The sequence below is a fragment of the Pimephales promelas genome, chromosome 23, assembly GCF_988280905.1.
Source record: "Pimephales promelas chromosome 23, fPimPro1.hap1.1, whole genome shotgun sequence".
NCBI lineage: Eukaryota > Metazoa > Chordata > Actinopteri > Cypriniformes > Leuciscidae > Pimephales > Pimephales promelas.
In genome coordinates this window covers 29457241-29480852 of record NC_142791.1, presented here as the reverse complement: position 1 = coordinate 29480852, position 23612 = coordinate 29457241, and the positions used below count along the sequence as shown (strand labels likewise).

Below are 23612 nucleotides of genomic sequence, written 5' to 3'. Positions count from 1 at the left end.
AACAAACAGTACTGGTTATTCTGAATGGTGTGGTATTCGCAATCGGATGAGAGGACTGGAGCAGTGAACTGAATAAAACTCATTATTCACACAGCAAATGTCATTTTAAACTGAGGATAAAGGCTCAGTAAACAGTCAAATGCAATACTCTTAGTGTTGTGCACACACAACAGATCTTCTCCTTGTTCTCTGCGAAGGAACGAAGGAAGCAGTTGATCAGATAAACCTTCATTAGATGGACACATTTGAGTCTGCCCTCGAAACATTCTCATGACAGAGGAGGAACATGTAGGAGTGTAAAATAACTGAATAAGTGGCAGAATATTTCCCAGGAGGGTCTAACTAGACACTTGGATCTCAAGCAAACTGTGATATAAATAGAATTTAAAATAAGAAGTTTCGCATTAAGTAAGACAATGAAAGAACTGAGGTGTTTCCATTCTTGGACTGAATAAATCTGTTTTATCAGCTCAGCTTCCTGTCAAACATGATTCCCGGTGGATGAGCTTCTGTGCTAGATGGAAATAACCATTACAACTCACTTTTCATCATCAGCACACCGTCAGCAAACGCAAGAGAGATGAGAGGCTCCTCAGAGGTCTTACCCTTTTGTTACTTCAACCTTCATAAGCCAACAGCAGTGACATACTGCTCACTAGGGGTGGCACGGTACATGAAAAACACCCGAACCGTTCGGTTCGCTTGTCTCGGTTCGGAGCGTGTGTGCGTCTCACGGTTCGACGCATGCGCCTCGTGCCCGTATGTGACGTGTGTTTTCTTTCGCGCGACATAAGCTTGTTCGACTTGGACCGGCGCTGCACAGAGTGACCGGTGAATAACATCAAACTAGCCCGAGAGCGACGGCTCCGTCACTCACTTTTGCGGTATTTTGATGTCATTACCGATCGCTCTGTGCAGCGCCGGTTCAAGTTAGTAAACAAGCCAGTAAAAGTGGAGTATGGAGCGCGGTCACGGCACGCGGAGAAATGGCAAGTGGGAGAGATGAGGGAGTTGGAGGATGCGCCAGCGTCGTATAAGCCTATGGTATAAGTCCGGTGTGTGGGAACATTTTGGATTTCATGTTATGATATTTTAATATAACGCTACAGTGGCACTTTATGTTTAGATAAGAGCTTCAGTCATACGTTTCCAAATCCTGCACTTTAATTTTAAGTGGAAAAAAAAGTACCCTCACTCTCTGGGAATAGAAGCATTGTTGATACTGTCTTTTGTGTTGAGGTTGAACTTATGTTTCACTTTATGTTTATGGCCTTTGCTATTGCTATAGCCTAACTAATTATAGGCAATGAGGTTTCATGTATATTGACTTATTCATAAAAGACAGTGTTTTAATAGTTCCTCTTTTTTTCTTTTAAAAGATAGAATTTTTGTAAGAGCTACAAAAGTTGGCAGTTAATAAATGCAAGTTAATTTCTTGTGTAAATAAGATTTGTGTGATAAAAATGCACAAGTTCTTGTAGACATAGTGATACACATTCTCCTTTTTTTTGCCAAATAAACGAAAAGCATGTCAATGTCTTCTCTCTTGCTGTATCAAAATCTCACCTATAGCTTTCCTCTGAGATAGTCCCAAAATGTGCTTAAAGTCAAAGAGTCAAATTCAGTTTGTGCATGATTGCATGAATATCATTTTTTTATACTGTATGCTAAAGTGTGGATAATTAAGCTATAGATCACATGCAGAAGTATATTTCTGGAGTGTTAAAGATTAAAAGAAAAAAATAACAAGAACCGTACAGAACCGAAAACCGTGACCCTAAAACCGTGATACAAACCGAACCGTCGGTTTCGTGAACCGTGCCACCCCTACTGCTCACTCACTCACACTCATTCACTCACTCACTCACTCACTCACATACTCACTCACTCACTCACTCACTCACTCACTCACTCACTCACTCGCACACTCGCACACTCACTCGCTCACTCACTCGCTCACTCACTAGCACACTCGCTCGCTGACACTCGCTCGCACACTCGATCACTTGCTCACTCACTCGCTCACTCACTAGCACACTCAATCACTCACTCGCTGACACTCGCTCGCACACTCGCTCACTCACTCGCTCAAAAGCATTGTGATTGAAGTTGGTCGAAGAAACTGCTAGCGTCGATGGTCCTACGATCTATTAGGCATACAATGCTTTTGGGAAACGCAGGCCAGACCAGCGTTCTGACAGCCTCAGTTTCACTCTGCAGGACGTTCAACTGAACATGAAACGACACAGCACTGTCTGAACCTTAAATAGTTTAGCAGAGAGGAACACATTAGTGTAATGAGCACATGGAAAAGCAGAAGCTGTTGAAGAACTGCGAGAGAGGCGTCTGACTGCACGAGTTCTGCTGGTCTGGTGTGTGTGTCAGTCAGCTGGGCTGAACGAGCCGCCACACACACGTCTGCATGAGGACGCCAAAACCTCAGAGTAAATAAAACGGTAAAAAAACATCAAGTTATATTAGTAACACTACAATAAGATTCATTAGTTAATTAGTTAATTAGTTCATTAGTTAATTTACTAACTAACATGAACTAACCTTAAACAATCCACTTGTTAATTTATTTGTCAATCTTTGTTAACATTAGTTAATAAAAAATACAGCTGTTCATTGTTAGTTCACAGTGCATTAACTAATGTTTTAATAAAGTATTAGTAAATGTTGAAATTAACATTAAATGCTGTATATGTGCAGTTCTTTATTAGTTCATGTTAACTAACGTAGTTAACTAATGTTAACAAACAACCCATATTGCAAAGTCTTACCGTTATATTTATCGGTACAGCACTTTTTACAACACACACTTCCAAAGAATCTTTACAGAAAGTCCAACTCTGGATAATGCCGTAAGCTTCAGAGCTGGGCGATATGACGATATATGATGATGATGCGAGGGATCCTCTGTATTTACATCTAGATATTGTATTTATAGTGTTGTATAGGGTTGAGAGCTGTTGTCACTCAAACGAGGGATCGAGACAATTAAGAGGTTTAAATGTGGGTTGGTTTTCTTCTTGATTGATTGATATATTTAAATATTTGTGGATTTTGTGTAAGGGTAAGAGTTCAAAAGTTTGTAATGCTTTAATGAAGATATGAAATCTCTTGGAGTGATCTTTGATGATCGGCTGACCTTCTCAGACCATATTACAAAAACAGCTCGATCATGCAGGTTTGCAATGCACAACATCAGGAAGATCAGGCCTTTCCTAACTGAACAGGCGACACAGCTTCTCGTCCAGGCCCTGGTCATCTCTAGGCTTAATTACTGCGATGCTCTTCTGGCTGGACTTCCATCATGTGCAACTAAACCTCTACAAATGATCCAGAATCCTGCTGCTCGTCTGGTCTTCAACGAGCCCTAAAGGGCCCACGTCACTCCTCTGTTCATCTCTGTGCACTGGCTCCACTCGCTGCTCGCATCAAGTTCAAGACGTTGACTCTTGCTTACAGATCGATCACTGGCCCAGCTCCCTCTTACTTCACTCGCTCCTACGAGTCTACATCCCTACCAGAAGACTACGATCGATCAATGAGCGACGGCTCGTGGTGCCATCACAAAGAGCCACAAAATCACTCTCTAGACCATTCTCACTCACGGCTCCATGCTGGAGGAGTGATCTGCCCATCATCATCCGGACCGCAGAATCCCTGACAGCCAAAAGACAACTGAACACTCATCTCTTCCGTGAGCACTTAATATATAAAAAATCCTTACTTGCCTGGTTTACACTACTCTGAGCAATGTTTGAACTTTGTATTTTGAGCACTTCTTGTGTTGTTGTTGCCTTTTGGCGATGACTTGTTTGATTTAGTTCTCAGATGTGAGTCACTTTGGAAAAAAGCATCTGCTAAATGACTTAATGTAAAATATAAATATGATACGGTTAGGGCTGCAACTAACGATTATTTTGATAATCGATTAATCGGACGATTATTTTTTCGATTAATCGATTAATCGGATAAAAAATTATATTTCTTTTTTGTTTATTATAACAAAATAAAACCCTAAAAACCACACTCTTTTGTGTGTTAAACAATCTACTTAATACAGATAACTTCATTATAAAGAAAAACAACAAATAAAAAAAATATATATGACCATAACCTATGACAAAAATGCTATTGTAAACTAGATTAGTGGATAACTCAGCAAAACTTAGCCTAGAAATATCACAAGTGCACAATAATTTTATAAAATCTAAACATTTAGTGAAAAAAACATTCCTTAGTGGGGAACAAATAAGAGACAATAAGTGTAGCACTAACTCTGGTAAAACGTTACACATTGCTCTTTGTATTGCTGTTATACATTCATGAAAAACATCGTAAAAATCAGATGCACAGCTGTTTTAAATGTAAAGCACAGCTGTTTAGTAAGGAAGCAAAATATAATAGATAGGACAGAACAAAAAAAAAAGGCTATTAATAAGATTTCAAAACCATCATAGACCTTTATCTACGGATCAATTATAATAATAACATTGAATCATCTTAAAAAAAGAGATCATCATGTTAACTGTTGTAACGCGACGCGCTGTTTGAACACCGAATAGAGAATGACTGACAGCCGCAGTGGAGGGAAAAGCTTAGGTTAACTTGAATTTAATGACTTAAATATACATTTCTATCTCACATTATACTATAGTATGGCTTCATAAAGTATACACGATTAACGTAGGTCACCTATTTTGGTTTCAAAACGGCGAATTTACCGAAAGGTGAATGATTTTCGTGTACGTATGCTGCATATTGATAGCGGTTTCCTGATGCCCGCAAATTAGTTCAAACTCACGGAATCAAGAGTGCGCATGCGAGACAGAAGATAATGTGCTCCAAACCGTCCGTGTTGCGCGCGCGAGACAGGGTAGAGCGGCGAGGGAGAGAGACTGCATGTGCGCCTCATGAAGCGCATGTAAGAAGCGCATGTTCCATGTAAACAATCCCCGTGACGTAATCAGACCAACTAATCGATAATGACATTCGTTGACAACGATTTTCATAATCGATTATAATCGATTTTATCGATTAGTTGTTGCAGCCCTAGATACGGTACACACACAAATAACTTAATTTATTATTATTATTGATTGTATTTCCAATTGAAAATGTCCTCAAAGTACAACCAAATAAACACACACTCCCTCTAACGTGTGTATGAAATCAGTGAGAAACAGTACAGACGTTTACAGCTCAATAAAGTGCAGATATGATCCACAATCACCAGAGCTCAGATGGTTTATCTGGTAATACATCATATTGACAGCTTCTGTGTGTGACACCACGTCTGATAACAGATAACACACACCGCAGCTGCAGATACACCAGTTACGGTGATGAACATCCTTTGGCAGGACGTTCTGAATGAAAAAGCACTGTGGATGTTCAGGGCCGGTTTGATGACATCATCAGCAGGCGCCAGGCCTCAGGGGGTCGCAGTCACAAGGACTGAATTATGAGAGAAACCAGTGTCCTCGACACACACACAAACACACACACACACTCTATCTTTAGCATGTAAATCATAGATTTCTATCGCTTTTATATTCACACAAGAGGCTAACCCAAACCTTTGAACAAAATGTTGAAAACACACGCAGACATGCACACACACACACACACACACACACACATATATATATATATATACTGTATATATATATATATATATATATATATATATATATATATATATGTACACATTCATTTATAAAGCACTTTTTACAATATAGATTGTTTCAGAGCAGCCTAAAGCCACCGCCGCACTGGTAACTAGTTAGCAACTTCAAGCAATATTCCAATAATTTATAGAATTATAACACTTTAAATAGGGCCATTTTGCATGAGTACTTTCACGTTTAGTACATTTTGCTGACTATGTATGTGATTTTAATTAAATACGATTTTAAATATGTAATTAAACATTTTCATTACGGTATTATTACTTTTACTTTATTAAAGATCTGAATACTTCCACCACTGGTAGAGACTAGAGGAAACATGACTAATAATAGAAGATGGTGACACTCATTACATTGTTATTTTTGATACATCATTACTAAATAAAAAGATGAAGTCATTAGAGAAGGTTAAGATACAGTATTTAGAATACAATATAGAATAGAACATGCAATGCAAACTAGTTTGGTTCCAGCTCAAATATATCATTCTCAATCTATCATTCACCCTGTCTCCATTTCATATCTTTGTCACATCATTAAAAGTGTTTGACCAACACATTTAAGAGATCATTGCAAAAGATGTGTTCATGTAAATGCACACACTATATTGGCAAAGTAATGGGACGTTTACATGCGTATAATTTTTAATGACATGCCATTCCTGATCAGTAGGGTTTAATATGGAGTTGCTCCACCCTTTGCTGCTATAACAGCTTCAACTCTTCTGGGAAGGCTTTCCACAAGGTTTAGGAGTGTGTTTATGGGAATGTTTGCCCATTCTCTAAAGCGCATAAGTGAGGTCCAGCACTGATGTTGGATGAGAATCTCTCAGTCTCCACTGTTACCCATCCCAAAGCTGTTCTGGTGGGCCGAGCTCAGGATGTGCAGCCAGTCCAATCTCCTCATCCATGTGTTTTTGGTCCACCAAACAACCCCACACCATAACCCCCCCCTCCACCAAACAACCCCACACCACAATCCCCCCTCCACCAAACAACCCCACACCACAATCCCTCCTCCAACAAACAACCCCACACCATAACCCCCCCTCCACCAAACAACCCCACACCACAATCCCCCCTCCACCAAACAACCCCCCACCATAACCCCCCTCCACCAAACAACCCCACACCATAACCCCCCCTCCAACAAACAACCCCACACCACAATCCCCCCTCCAACAAAATCCCCCCTCTAACAAACAACCCCACACCACAACCCCCCCCCTCCAACAAACAACCCCACACCACAATCCCCCCTCCAACAAACAACCCCACACCATAACCCCCCTCCACCAAACAACCCCACACCATAACCCCCCTCCACCAAACAACCCCACACCACAATCCCCCCTCCAACAAAATCCCCCCTCCAACAAACAACCCCACACCACAATCCCCCCTCCACCTAACAACCCCACACCATTATCCCCACTCCAACAAACAACCCCACGCCATAACCCCCCCTCCAACAAACAACCCCACGCCATAACCCCCCCTCCAACAAAATCCCCCCTCCAACAAACAACCCCACACCACAATCCCCCCTCCACCTAACAACCCCACACCATAATCCCCCCTCCAACAAAATCCCCCCTCCAACAAACAACCCCACGCCATAACCCCCCCTCCAACAAACAACCCCACACCATAACCCCCCCTCCAACAAAATCCCCCCTCTAACAAACAACCCCACGCCATAACCCCCCCTCCAACAAACAACCCCACACCATAATCCCCCCTCCAACAAACAACCCCACGCCATAACCCCCCCTCCAACAAAATCCCCCCTCTAACAAACAACCCCACACCACAATCCCCCTCCACCTAACAACCCCACACCATTATCCCCACTCCAACAAACAACCCCACGCCATAATCCCCCTCCACCTAACAACCCCACACCATTATCCCCACTCCAACAAACAACCCCACGCCATAACCCCCCTCCACCTAACAACCCCACACCATTATCCCCCCTCCAACAAAATCCCCCCTCTAACAAACAACCCCACACCACAATCCCCCTCCACCTAACAACCCCACACCATTATCCCCCCTCCAACAAACAACCCCACACCATAATCCCCCCTCCAACAAAATCCCCCCTCCAACAAACAACCCCACACCACAATCCCCCCTCCACCTAACAACCCCACACCATAATCCCCCCTCCAACAAAATCCCCCCTCCAACAAACAACCCCACGCCATAACCCCCCCTCCAACAAACAACCCCACACCATAACCCCCCCTCCAACAAAATCCCCCCTCTAACAAACAACCCCACGCCATAACCCCCCCTCCAACAAACAACCCCACACCATAATCCCCCCTCCAACAAACAACCCCACGCCATAACCCCCCCTCCAACAAAATCCCCCCTCTAACAAACAACCCCACACCACAATCCCCCTCCACCTAACAACCCCACACCATTATCCCCACTCCAACAAACAACCCCACGCCATAATCCCCCTCCACCTAACAACCCCACACCATTATCCCCACTCCAACAAACAACCCCACGCCATAACCCCCCTCCACCTAACAACCCCACACCATTATCCCCACTCCAACAAACAACCCCACGCCATAATCCCCCTCCACCTAACAACCCCACACCATTATCCCCACTCCAACAAACAACCCCACGCCATAACCCCCCTCCACCTAACAACCCCACACCATTATCCCCCCTCCAACAAAATCCCCCCTCTAACAAACAACCCCACACCATTATCCCCCCTCCAACAAACAACCCCACACCATAATCCCCCCTCCAACAAAATCCCCCCTCCAACAAACAACCCCACGCCATAACCCCCCCTCCAACAAAATCCCCCCTCTAACAAACAACCCCACACCACAATCCCCCTCCACCTAACAACCCCACACCATTATCCCCACTCCAACAAACAACCCCACGCCATAACCCCCCCTCCAACAAAATCCCCCCTCTAACAAACAACCCCACACCACAATCCCCCTCCACCTAACAACCCCACACCATTATCCCCACTCCAACAAACAACCCCACACCACAATCCCCCCTCCAACAAAATCCCCCCTCTAACAAACAACCCCACACCACAATCCCCCCTCCACCTAACAACCCCACACCAATAACTCCCCTCCAACAAACAACCCCACACCATAATCCCCCCTCCACCAAACCTTGCATATGCTGACCCGCTCTGTGATTTTACATGGCCTAACACTTCGTGGCTGAGTTGCTGTTGTTCTCAATTGCTTCCACTTTGTTATAATACAACTAAAGCCTAGTTCACACTACGTGATTTTAAGCCCGATTTAAGCCCGATTTGCAAATCGTTGAGTCGCCGACAAGTCAGGGTGTTATCGCGTGCAAATCGCGGGCGATAAGCGGACGATTAACGCTCGCCAATCAGTTAGTGTGAAAGAGCCAACAACGCATCAAAGACAGCTCGCAGACAGGTCACCGAGCTCAGAAAAATATCTAGCATGCTAGATATCTCGCGCAGTCGCGCGACTCAATCTCAGTGATGTCATGAGTACAGCCAATCATAGCAACGCATGGGTTGAGGACACCAGGTAAATCTTACTTTTTCTTTTTTGCATTTTTTTTTTCTCAGAGCAGATCGTCGAGCAAACAGTGTGCAGCACTAGTTTCTGTCTGACGTCCATATTCGCGTGTTGTGTTCTTCTCTGCAGTTTCGCGTCATTTCTGGTTCGTTTTATTGCGTGGTTTTTCATTACAAAACATGGTTTCTAGACCAGATAGAATCGTGTTGTTGTCAACTCGTTATTTGTTTGATTATTTTCAGGATTTAGACCGTACTATAGTACTGAAACAGCTCTCATTGAGTCACAAATGATATGCTCTTATCATCCGATCGTGGTTGTATCTCTATGTAGTGCGTTGTTAACTCGTGTAGTGAGTTACCTCCTGTTGTGGATCAATCACGTTGTGTTGTGTGGTGTGAACAGCTAAAAAACTTGAACACTCATGATTTCACTGAGAGCAAGTCATATAGTGTGAACTGCACAGTTCAGTCCGACATTTTAAAATCATGTAGTGTGAACTAGGCATAACAGTTGACCATGGAATATTTCGTAATTAGGAAATTTCATGAATGGAGTTATTGCACTGGTGGCAACCGATCGCAGTCCCACGCTTGAGTTCACTGAGCTCCTGAGAGCGACCCGTTCTTTCACAGATATGTGTAGAAGCGCCTGCATGTCTAGAGCTTGATTTATACACCTGTGGCCATGGAAGTGATTGGAACACCTGAATTCAATGATTTGGACGGGTGTCCCAATACTTTTGGCAATATAGAGAATCTGTTTATGTATATACTGTATTCTACATACAGTACCAGTCTAAAGTTGGACACACAAAGTACTGTACTATAATATACAAATCAAGAATATCGGCTGATATATCGATATCTGACATTTTTACTACTTAATTTTGGTATCAGCCCCCAAAAATCCTTTTCAGTTGGACTCTAATACAAACACACACACAAACACACACAGGGTCTGTCGTTGATATGACTTACTGTGTGTGTGTGAGCTCTGAATGACACACAGACGGCTTCACCGGTTCCCCCCTTCCTCCGCTCTTGTTTGTGTTTGCGCTTGTTTGTGTTTCTCTCTCTTCTGTAATCAGGCTGTCCGTGTCGATCTGTGTCTCTCTCTGTCCTCGGGCCGGTTCTGCCCGGCTGAATTGGAACAGGCTTCCCAAGCGTCTGAAGAATCCGTCTGCAGGAGGTGCTGTGGAGGCGGACTGAGGAGTCGAGCTCTCGTCTTCCGAGTGTGACGCGCTGCTTCCGTCAGATAGCGGCGACTCCTGAGAGAGAACAGAGAAAGGGAGGCGCCTTCAGTAGCAGCAGTGACCATCTGTGTCTCTGTGTCTCTCACTCTCTCTCTCTCTCTCCCCCTCCCCCTCTCTCTCCCCCTCTCACGTTCCTCCCCAGCACATCCCACCCTAACACTTAACCCCTTCAGTGCTAAAGAAGAAAAAGAAAGACATTTTGTAGTTGTTATTCAGTCGTTTCTCTGTACAGTTTTCTGTCTTCTGTTAGAGCGGTGTCGTGTTAGCGTGTTAGTTAAGTTAATAACTAATGATCTTTACAACGGAGGTGTATCAATCAAAACTAACTTTATCTGGACAGTAACTTTATTCTAGATCTGCTGTAAAGCCTAAACACTCTCTGTTACTGTAATCTCCCACTGTAAAGCTGCAGTGAAACATCTGTATTAAAGCGCTGTATAGATGAAGGAGACTTCACTTGTTTTACACATTTGCAGCCACACACTTGCATAAATGTACCCTCTCTGTTGAGACTAGCGCTTAATTGGAGTTAGACAACACGAGTCAGGACCTAATCATCATCGTAATCATACTGTAGTTCTAACATTATCACATGGAATAAGGTTGTAAAGCCGACTCCGTGTTAGAAATAGGTTAGACCTATAACTTCTGTCACTAAATATTGCTTTGTCAATAATCTTCCTAATCAGTTTCATCATCTCAGCATCCCAGATACAATGAGAGAGGTCTGTGATTTTCATTGTAGGTACACTTCAACTATGAGAGACAAAATGAGAAAAAAATCCAGGAAATCACATTGTAGGATTTTTAAAGAATTTATTTGTAAATTATGATGGAAAATAAGTATTTGGTCAATAACAAAAAATAAACTCAATACTTTGTAACATAACCTTTGTTGGCAATGACAGAGGTCAAACGTTTCCTGTAAGACTTCAGCAGGTTTGCACACACTGTAGCTGGTGTTTTGGCCCATTCCTCCATGCAGATCTCCTCTAGAGTGGTGATGTTTCGAGGCTGTCGCTGGCCAACACAGACTTTCAACTCCCTCCACAAATTATCTATGGGGTTGAGGTCTGGACACTGGCTAGGCCACTCCAGGACCTTGAAATGCTTTTTATGGAGCCACTCCTTCGTTGCCCGGGCGGTGTGTTTGGGGTCATTGTCATGCTGGAAGATCCAGCCATGTTTCATCTTCAAGGCTCTCACTGATGGAAGGAGGTTTTGGTTTAAAATCTCACGATACATGGCCCCGTTCATTCTTCCCTCAACACGGATCAGTTTTCCTGTCTCCTTTGCAGAAAAACAGCATAAAAGCATGATGGTTCCTCCCCCATGCTTTACAGTAGGTATGGTGTACTTGGGATACTGTAGTTGATGGTTGCATAGTTATCATTTTCTCCCTGATAATCGATCTTGTAAGTAAAGAAGTTCATGAAGTCATTACTGGTGTGTTACTTGGACACTTCTGGCCTTGAAGCTTTATTTCTCATTAATTTAGCCACTGTTTCAAATAAATATGTCGGGTTTTGTTTATGTTCTTCTAATAGGGTTGAAAAATAAGCAGATCTAGCAGCTTTTAAGAACTCTCTGTAAGCGGTCGAGCTATCCTTCCATGAAATGCGAAATACTTCGTGTTTCTGGCTGCTCATTTTAAGGGCCTGAGTGTGCTCGTTATACCACGGCATTGGACTATTTTCTTTAAGCACAACGGAGCAACTGTGTCTGCAAGTAATAAAGTGCTGGAAAAGAGAGAGTTAAAAGTTTCTGTCACGATATTGAGTTCTTCTAAGCTATCTGGGATGCTGAGATGATGAATCTGATTAGGAAGATTATTGATAAAGCAATATTTAGTGAAGGGTTAGGGTTAGTTTAGCAGAAGTTATAGGTCTAACATATTTATAACAGTCGGCTTTGCTGCTTTGGCTAAATTAAGTTTACATGAGACTAGATAGTGATCTGAGATGTTGTCGCTCTGCTGCAGTATTTCAACGGAATAAACATCTATCCCATGTGATAATATTAGATCTAGAGTATGAATACGACAATGAGTGCATGGGTCCTGACATGTGTTGTCTCCTCCAATTGAGTTTATAATGTGTTTAAAGGTGCTGTATGCGTTTCTAGCGGCCTCTAGCGGTGATGTTTCAGAATGCATCAAGAGCGCTCGTGCTCGTGCTCGATCTCAAGAGTGAGCATTCACTACCGGCCACACGGAGACTTTCAACACAACGGCGAAATCATCACACAACATGCTGGAAACTAATGTAAACTCCCACTGCAGGTACAATAATAGCCTACTTTTATCAGCTTGACTGAACTAATGCTCTGTGCTCGTCCTTGATAATGTTACAATAAACTGCATTTAGCCCACATGTGATGTTATATAGCATAAGCCATTTCACTAACTATTCGTGTATCTTTCACAATCAGCAATGTCAACATCGGTGAATGTATAATATGATAACGAAAACGATTAAGCCCCTTTCACACAGCACGTTGATCCTGGGAAATTGCCGGGAAATTGCCAGAACGCCTTGTATGTGAACGCAAACACGACCCGGGATTGATACCGGGACTGATGCCGGGTTGGGGACCTAGTAACATTGCCGGAATCAGTCCCGGAACGAGCGCTGTGTGAACAAAAGCCAGGACTAATTCCGTAAGGGGCGTGTTATAGTGATGACGCTCGTGCCATCGCGCGACTCTAAGAAGACCGTTTATGTTCGTCATCAACAAAGAAAGGACGAACAAATGTCTGAAAACTGGAACGAGGCAGAGACCAGGAGCTCGGACCGGAACGGTATGCGCATGTACATGTTTTCGACGCGTCCGTTATACGTCTCATCCTGACGTCATGTGCCTTTCCGGGATCTTTACGGGTTGTGTGTGAACGCACTAACAGATCCCGGCAAATCACTGGCAGTGTGAATGAACCGAAATCAAACAATCCCGGGACAAATGCCGGGTCACATTATCCGTGTATTTTCCAGAATTTCTGTGTGAAAGGAGCTTTAGAGAACTAGACTGAACAGTTTCAGTGTATCAGTAAGATCATACGAAGTGGCATTACTGTAGTGAACGTGTCTGGAAATGTGCATAAACAATATGATAGTAGTGGATGAGTGACGTTAGACAGTAGATCTAGTAAATAAAAGTTACATCCTAAAGCACCGACTTTTTGTTATCCTGGAACATTCTTTTGTATTCATGTCATGTTTCATGTAGTTTACCTTGATATTTCACTAGAGTTTACTAATATGTTGCCGATGTTGATCCGCGTTTTCGAGTCGACCAGATTCACGGTTTGCCTGACGAGCTTCAGCAGATTTTTTTTTCAGATCAGTGTGTGTTTGAGTGTGTGTTGTGCTGGAGGCAGGACGTTTTGGGCTGTTATCAGACTCCATGTCGTCAGCTGAAGTGCCGTTGATCGCATGGTTGACTGTATATAAGGATAGAGAGGCTCGGGAGCGCGCATGCACGTCACATCCGATGGATTTCGCTGGGAATCCGACTCGGAGACCTCACATATAAATATGAATATTGGCCTTCAGAGGTAATAGCCAAACCCGAAAAGTGGATCATTGCAATGTGTCATTACAACCCCTTCAAACACAGGCAATAAAAAGGATTCATTTTATTAAAAAAGTTACATATAGGACCTTTAAATGCCAATCCCAATGCATCTTTTTCATTATCTACATGTATATTAAAATCACCAACAAATAGGACTTTATCTGCAATGAGTACTAACTCTATGAAGCACAAAGAATTAGCTGATTTTCAGTCATTCTATCTTTATATATTTCTCACACACACACACACACAATAGTGAAAGCTCCTCTTGAGTGTCAGTCTCACCTGTGTGTTCTGGTGCTGCTCGGGTGTTTGATCTGCAGATCCATCATCAGCCTCTCTGATCTCACTGAGGGAAATAAACAAATCAGAGGAATATGCAAAGCATTGATAATCAACACAAACTCAGAAACTGCCTTCAGCTTCGACTGTCCACGGATATCAGATTCTCTCCAGAGACACAGAACACTGACTGACACACCCTGAGCTATTAAATAACTTTTCTTCGAAATATGTCCTGCCCGTTTTGACATTAAGAACAAAAAAACTGTGAATAAAATCCTCTGCAGAACAACAGAAACAGTGTGATCGTTTGCTCAGAGAAAACATGAAATAACTCACAGACGACAGAAACTTCTTCTCAAGCTCAAACACACTCGATTAACAGCTAAAAATAGAAGGAAGGAAGGAAGAAAATGAGTCAAACCTTTCATTTCCCTCCGTGTCCACAGATTTACTCCTGGAAAAGAACCTGGAAAGGTTTTTGGCGAAATCCTCGTGCCAGGACATCTGCGTCTTCACATCGGACATTACGAACAACACAACTAAACATCTGAGGAGATCTGAGAGTCGAAGAAACCGAGCGATCTGATGCTAATTCTCTCCATTTCACCGTGTTTCACAGACCAGATCGACTGAAGATAGTTTGAGGAAGTTTGTTTGGGAGGAGTCAGAGTCAATCATCAACTCAGAAGAACAGGACAAGAGTTTATAACGAACGGCGAAACTGTGTCTCGTGTAAATAAACTGACTGTAACGTTAAGCGTTGACAACAGTTATTTTAACAAAAGAGTTCAGAATAAAGCGGTTTTAATTGTGCTAGTAATAAAAGTGTTTTATCCCTACCATAGATTATTAAAATTCATTAACTTGACATGCAGTAATTTCCCTGATTCATTTACTTTTAACATCTCAAAGCGCTTTTTTATACTGTATAAGCAGCCTGGTTTTATTCTGTACAGTGTAACTGTGCAAAGATACTGAAGCAGATGAAATGTGGATATTAATAATGGGACATTACAAGCACTCTCTAGCTCAAACATGAATAAACTGATCGATGATTCAACGTTAGTATCTTTGGTTTGCTCGTCACTTCTGCTGCAGTGGCGCCATCACGTGTTCAGTGAGGGAATCGCGTTCGTGTTTCTCCAGAGAAGAGACGGAGAAACAATTTTCAGTCAATTAAAAATTAGGATAATCTGTCATAATTACTCCCCGAAATGTCTTCAAACACAAAAGAAGAATTTTAGGGAACCAAACTTGCTGACTTTTATTGTAAATAAAAAACATCTGAGAACAAGACATTTCTCCAAATCTCCTTTTGTTCCCCATCAGAAAGAAAGTCATACATGACCGAGGAGGGAAAAAATGAGGATGAGTAAATGATGACGGACGGAACAATCATTTTTCGGATAAATCCATTTCTGTTCTTTTAGCATCAGTGAAATTCAGAAAACAGTTTTGATTCATAATGATATTAAAAAAGGAGCTAGGCCTACGTATATTTTAAGTGCTCAAAATATTTTATCATGATCAACAACACAATATAAGTGAAAGCCTAGGTTTGAGTCATTATGCGTGCAGACCAAACTGAACACACACACACACACACACACAGGATAATAGCTGTTGTTGAACATCTCTCTGAAATGAAACACATGTTGCTGGTCCGTGGGACACTGGCGTCGATCGGCTCAGAACGAGGCTGATCATAATTGGAGCCACATTTGTTAAAAGAGCTAAAGATGAGGCTGACCGTTCTAGCAGTGGAAACAGATTCTGGGTGATCTGATAATCTGTTCATTTTCAACAAAATACATTTGAATTGATTAAGATGTGTTTTTAATATTCTCAGAGGGAATGGTGATATGAGGAAGAGGGAAGTCAAATAAAGGAGTGTTTAACAGCGCACTGTTTGCCTACTTGAGTTTCACTGAGTGAATGTGCACTAAAACTAGCAAAACATTTAGTTTGAAGTGTTGAAAATGTGACCTTTAACAGAAGCACAGAAACCTGAGAGATAAAAGAGCTGGTCTGAATAAAGCGTTTATAAGGAGAGCTGGATGGACGTTGGGCTCTGGCGTTCGAGACGTAAAGCCGGAAGACATATGTCTGCCATCAGTCAGAAAGCCCAATCCAGGGGCCAAACAACGGAGTCAGAGTTATTAGTCCCCGGGGCCCAGGATAAAACATTATAAATGCAGAGCTACATTCTCCAGAGCAAGCGTTCCCGTCTTCCGCTTCGGTCTGCGTTTCCTCAGAGTTACAGGACATCATTCCCTCACAATGAGAGAGTTGATCAGCCCTGCTAATGAAAACAGCCTGTGACTCCATTTGGCAATATTCTGAATATACTTTATGAAAACAGAGCGTTGGAAACGCGTCTGGCTGTGGCGGGTTAAGTTCGGCTAATTGTGGAGCTTTACAGGGTCAAACAGCAGTAGGCCTGTGGAATAAATGTTTCCCACATGCTCACGAGAGACTGAATATTCAAGAGTCCGATTCACAGCAGCTGAACGAGTCCATGGACGATTATAGAGATCGGGTTCATTTGGTTGTTGTGGAAAACATCCTGAACTCTGAATCCAAACACTCTCTCTCTCTCTCTCGCTCACACACACACACACACACACACACACACACACACACACACACACACACACACACACTCAGCCAGCAGACAACCCTTCACATGTAACGCAGGTGCAGAGACGGACAGGCCTCGACAGTCTCCATTTTCTCTTAATGAATGACTGGACTAATGACAGTGAACAGAGGAAAACTCTCCAGAGACTCTGCTAAACACACACACACAGTCAGCAGCTTCATCTAACACACACACACACACACACCCTAACATCACAACACCAGCCGTTGACACACGTTAGCCTGTTTATATGATGATGGTGTGTCTAATAGGTCGGTGATTAAGTGCTTTACAGCCGTTTGCTCAGACTGCCAAAACCAATACAATCCCAAACCTCTACATCACTGTAAACACTCTAAACACCCTAAAACACATTTCAATCATGACCGCTATTACAACTTCTGAACTGCAAAAACACTAAACCCATCTGAACCAAATTCCCCATAACCCAAACCAATTTGTGTAATAAATACACAAACTTTTTGTAAAACCTTAAACAAGTTCAGGCAGTTAGTCTACAAACCGGAAGTGGTTCAATCCCCAGTTCCACCAGGGTGTGTGTGTGTGTGTGTGTGTGTGTGTGTGCTCGGATGGCCTTGCACGGCTGACACCACCGTCGCTGAATGAATGTGAGGTAATTTGTAAAAGTGTGTTGGTGGCCATCGGGTCCGTGAAAGCGCTATATAAATGCAGTCCATTTATTTCTGATGACGTGATCAAACCAACTGTATATAATATAAGCCAGTTCAGAGATGACAGGTGTAGTGGCGATCATATATTACCAAAACAATCTGAGATGAGGAGGAGGAAGCTCTCACTCTATCACTCATGCTCTTCATTTAGAGTTTCTTTGAGCTTTAGGGCTTTTGCATTTAGACTGTGTTTTTTACTGTATTTTTACAGTATATTACAGTATGTCAGTACAAGAGCTGAATATACAGACATTCAGTAATATACTGTACAATATTCAATTCAATACTATACTTTTAGTGTGTATACTCTATACAATTTTTTTTGAAACGCTAGAGGGCAGAATTGTGCAGAAAACTCTGTGTGACTCTCCTGCATTATAGATGTCTCTCTGAGAGAAGCTCAACTGAAACATAAAACATCTGTTCATTTCACACGAATAAACATTACAATACAATATTTTCAACCTTTAGCATACATTATCTTAAATGCTGCCTTAACTTAAAAAAAGTGAACAATGATAAATTTTGAACAAAATATGTAAAGATGAATTGGTTTGCTTTTATTGTTTATCACATCTAATAGAGTAACATCCTAAAGTATTCTAGCTAACCTACTTTTCAATGTCGGTTTTAGAAATAAAGAGACCGAATCATCATTGAAACCATTCTCAAATCATTCAAATCGTTATTAATACTTTCATCAAAATAAATTCTAACACATTTAAATTCTTCATTTGAATTAAAATATAAGCATATCTCATGGCATAATCCAAATTTGACAAAAAGGTGTACAACAGCAGCCAATGTTTCAGTCCATTATGCACATTTAAGGGTAAAGGTGGCACCTACACACACACACGCGTTTCACATGACAACGTGGCATTGACAAATGCCAAATGCAGAAGAACATTTATATCCTGAATGAATGTCTTTCAGAACGTCTCAGACACAGACATGTATGTCTTCAGCTAAAAGATTCAATAAAAATATATATTGTATATTAGGGGTGACACGGATCACAAAACCCACGGTTCGGCTTGTATCACGGTTTTAGGGTCACGGTTTTCGGTTCAGAACGGTTCTTGTTGTTATTTTTTCTTTTAACCTTTAACACTCTAGAAATGTACTTCAGCATATGATATATAGCTTGATTATCCACAATTTAAGATACAGTATTTAAAAAAATGTTTATATCATGCACAAACTGAATTTGACTTGACTTTAAGCACATTATTGGGACCATCTCTTAAAACTCTTTTAAATAAATCAAAATACATTAAAAATAATTGTCTATAATTAGGCTATAACAATAGCAAAGGCCATATGCTTCTATTCCCTGAGAGTGAGGTTTTTTTTTGCACATTAAAGTGCAGTATTTGGAAACATATGACTATAAAATTTAGTTTTTATCTAAATTTAAAGTGCCACTGTAGCTATATACTTAAATATCATAACATGACATCCCAAAATGTTCCCACACACTGGAATTATACGACGCTGGCGCCTCTTCCAACTCCGATTAGCCTTCCTTATCTTTCCCACTTGCCATTTCTACGTTACGGTTACAGCGGACAGCATTACGGGTTACAGCGAACAGTGTTACGGGTTACAGTGGACAGTGTTACGGGTTACAGTGGACAGTGTTACGGGTTACAGTGGACAGTGTTACGGGTTACAGCGAACAGTGTTACGGGTTACAGTGGACAGTGTTACGATTACAGTGGACAGTGTTACGGGTTACAGTGGACAGTGTTACGGGTTTCAGTGCACAGTGTTACGATTACAGCGGACAGTGTTACGGGTTACAGTGGACAGTGTTACGATTACAGTGGACAGTGTTACGGGTTACAGTGGACAGTGTTACGATTACAGTGGACAGTGTTACGGGTTACAGTGGACAGTGTTATGGGTTACAGTGAACAGTGTTACGATTACAGTGGACAGTGTTACGGGTTACAGTGGACAGTGTTACGGGTTACAGTGGACAGTGTTACGGGTTACAGTGCACAGTGTTACGATTACAGCGGACAGTGTTACGGGTTACAGTGGACAGTGTTACGATTACAGTGGACAGTGTTACGATTACAGCGGACAGTGTTATGGGTTACAGTGAACAGTGTTACGGTTACAGTGGACAGTGTTATGGTTACAGCGGACAGTGTTACGGGTTACAGTGGACAGTGTTACGATTACAGTGGACAGTGTTACGGGTTACAGCGGACAGTGTTATGGGTTACAGTGGACAGTGTTACGGGTTACAGCGGACAGTGTTATGGGTTACAGCGGACAGTGTTACGGGTTACAGTGGACAGTGTTACGGGTTACAGTGGACAGTGTTACGATTACAGTGGACAGTGTTAGGGGTTACAGTGGACAGTGTTACGATTACAGTGGACAGCATTACGGGTTACAGCGAACAGTGTTACGGGTTACAGTGGACAGTGTTACGGGTTACAGAGGATAGTGTTACGGGTTACAGTGCACAGTTTTACGATTACAGTGGACAGTGTTACGGGTTACAGCGGACAGTGTTACGATTACAGCGGACAGTGTTACGGGTTACAGTGGACAGTGTTACGATTACAGTGGACAGTGTTACGGGTTACAGCGGACAGTGTTACGATTACAGTGGACAGTGTTATGGTTACAGTGGACAGTGTTACGATTACAGTGGACAGTGTTATGGTTACAGTGGACAGTGTTACGATTACAGTGGACAGTGTTACGGGTTACAGTGGACAGTGTTATGGTTACAGCGGACAGTGTTACGGGTTACAGTGAACAGTGTTACGGGTTACAGCGGACAGTGTTACGGGTTACAGTGAACAGTGTTACGATTACAGTGGAAAGTGTTACGGGTTACAGTGGACAGTGTTACGAATACAGTGGACAGTGTTATGGTTACAGCGGACAGTGTTACGGGTTACAGTGAACAGTGTTACGGATTACAGCGGACAGTGTTATGGTTACAGTGGAAAGTGTTACGGGTTACAGTGGACAGTGTTATGGTTACAGTGGACAGTGTTACGATTACAGTGGAAAGTGTTACGGGTTACAGTGGACAGTGTTATGGTTACAGCGGACAGTGTTACGGGTTACAGTGAACAGTGTTACGGGTTACAGCGGACAGTGTTACGGGTTACAGTGAACAGTGTTACGATTACAGTGGAAAGTGTTACGGGTTACAGTGGACAGTGTTACGATTACAGTGGACAGTGTTATGGTTACAGTGGACAGTGTTACGATTACAGTGGAAAGTGTTACGGGTTACAGCGGACAGTGTTACGGGTTACAGTGAACAGTGTTACAGTTACAGTGGACAGTGTCATGGGTTACAGCGGACAGTATTACGGGTTACAGCGGACAGTGTTATGGGTTATAGCGGACAGTGTTATGATTTACAGCGGACGGTGTTACGGGTTACAGTGGACAGTGTTATGGGTTACAGTGGACAGTGTTATGGGTTACAGCAGACAGTGTTACGGGTTACAGCGACAGCGTTACGGGTTACAGCGACAGCGTTACGGGTTACAGCGGACAGTATTATGGGTTACAGCGGACAAGGCTCAAGGCCCTCAAGGCTCTGTACTGGGCCCTGTTTTATTTTTGTTGTATTTGATCCTTTGGGAAATATCATACAAAGGTTCAATGATGTTTCTTTTCACCTATTTGCCGATGATATCCAACTTTACTGCTGCTTCAAGCCATCAGAGATCTGTAAGTTAAACTCCTTGCTTCTTTGTCTTGTGGAAATTAAAAAATGGCTAAGTGAAAACTCCCTGCAGCTAAATGCAGACAAAACAGAAACATTGATCATTGCCCCTGAGGATGTAATCACTGGGATTAAACAATACTTGGGTGATCTAGGCCAGTCTGCTAAGCCAAGTCTTAGAAATTTGGGAGTTATCCTCGACAAAGACATGTCGTTAGAGCAGCACTGCAAGCAGCTGACGAGAAACTGCTTCTTTCAATTAAGGAAAATCTCAAAACTTATGTAATCTCGAAACTTAAATATGGTTTCAAGAAATGATTTGGAGCGTATCATTCATGCCTTGTGTCTTCGCGTTTAGACTATTGTAATAGTTTATTTTTATGCCTAAACCAGAAGGAGCTCTCTCGACTGCAATTAGTACAAAACTCTGCAGCCAGAATTAACACGTACAAATAGGAGGTCTCACATATCCCCAATCCTAAAAGAACTTCATTGGTTACCAGTGTCTTATAGGATAGATTTTAAAATTTTGTTTTTAGTTTTCAGAGCTTTACATGGCCAGGCTCCCCCCTATATGAGTGACCTAATTCAGCGTTATGCCCCTGTGCGCGCTCTGAGGTCTGTGGATCATGTATGGCAAATTTGGGGTAACTATTTTATTTTGCAGTGTCCTTGTTACATGTTATTAATGTGGTAATAACTATAAATTACACATAGTTACATGCATCTAACCCTAAACCAAACGCTAAGGTTAGGGTTAATTATTACCACATTTACATTTATTCATTTAACTGACACTTTTGTCCAAAGTGACTTACAATTGCTATATATGTCAGAGGTCACACGCCTCTGGAGCAACTAGGGGTTAAGTGTCTTGCTCAGGGACACATTGGTGTCTCACAGTGGATTCGAACCCGGGTCTCTCACACCATGACATGTATCTTATCCACTGCACCACCCCCCCCCCCCACTACTACTCAATACTTAAATGTCTAATTGTTTGATTTAACATTTATCAAAATCCTAACACAAATTATGTAAGGTTTGGTGGCAGATTCAATATACTCAATCTTTAGTGTGAATATGATTTAATCAATGCAGCACTAATTATAAGTATTAAATACTTCTCCTCTCATTAATCATCAGAGCCTGACAGCTCGTATATTTTCTCTCTTTGTGTTCTGGGAAACTTTGGGAATCCAGCAGTTTCATCTCTGGCAATTTATTCTGTCTGTGTTCAATCAGTCCAGCGAACTCGGTCAGTAAGAGCTTGTGCCCCTCCTCAATTGGTTACTGTGTTAAAAATGTTACTATGCTGAAAACCATACTGGAGTACAAGTACAGATACACTGCATTAAAAATTAGTTACAAGTCACCAATTCCAATAATACTGGAGTAAAAGTCAAAGTTGCTGATTTGAACAGTTATTCAATGTTTTACTCATACTGAACATGTGCTCAAAGATGCACTTGTCCTAAACACTGGATAGACATGTTAGTGAAAAATAAGAAACAATTGATCTGTAATATGAGAAATCATCATTTTTAAAAATCTAAATAAAACGGAACACCTAAATATTGCAATATATAAAAGGTCAACACAACAGCCTCTTAACCCTAACCCTGCTGGACAGAGAGTAAGAAGTATGATTATCAGTGTGTGTGTGTGTGTGTAGTTTAACCCTAACCCTGGATCTGTCCTGGAGAGTCTGGAGAGCTGAAACTGAAAACCTGAGAGACTATAATGAGAGACACTTCAGCTAACAGAGGTTAATAAGAGTTACAAACGGTCTCTGTCCAACCCAGTCCTCATGGCCAACATCCCATTACCCGTTTGGAAGAGGACAGCAAGTTTTTGGCTTTATAGTGTGTTTGGATTTCTACATGCTATAGAGCCCTGCACGAGAGCAGACAGAGCTGGCTACATTCATCCATCATCAGCCGTGACAGAGAGAAAGCGATAGCCCTGTAATATCACAGCCAAGCCTCCAACACTGAGCTTGCAAATATTCTACACGCTGCCGAATAACAATAAAAAGGGCAAACGGCTCCAAATGTGTTCCAGCCCGAAATCCAAATCACACGAGCAATGACAGGAAATCCGAACACAAGTGGAGGTCAAAATGAATATCTAAAACAAATGCATCATTTACTCTGCTAATAGCTGATAATTCATTGCATAATTATTTCAAAT

The 23612-nt window shown here is 42.1% G+C and overlaps 1 protein-coding gene across 2 annotated transcripts in view; it reads right to left on the bottom strand.

Annotated features, from left to right (window-relative positions):
- LOC120478433 (beta/gamma crystallin domain-containing protein 3) overlaps positions 1 to 15035 on the bottom strand; it is a 45632-nt gene extending 30597 nt beyond the window's left edge. Inside the window, exons 1-3 of one of the 2 annotated variants that reach the window (XM_039670328.2) lie at positions 14796 to 15035; positions 14375 to 14438; positions 10242 to 10531 (exon numbers count right to left, since the gene is read on the bottom strand). In XM_039670328.2, coding sequence (XP_039526262.2) covers positions 10242 to 10531; positions 14375 to 14438; positions 14796 to 14899 — 458 coding nt within the window. In that variant the 5' untranslated portion in view covers positions 14900 to 15035. The remainder of the gene's footprint in view (positions 1 to 10241; positions 10532 to 14374; positions 14439 to 14795) is intronic. The other variant, XM_039670327.2, reaches the window with a different exon arrangement.
- Positions 15036 to 23612: the final 8577 nt, after the last annotated feature.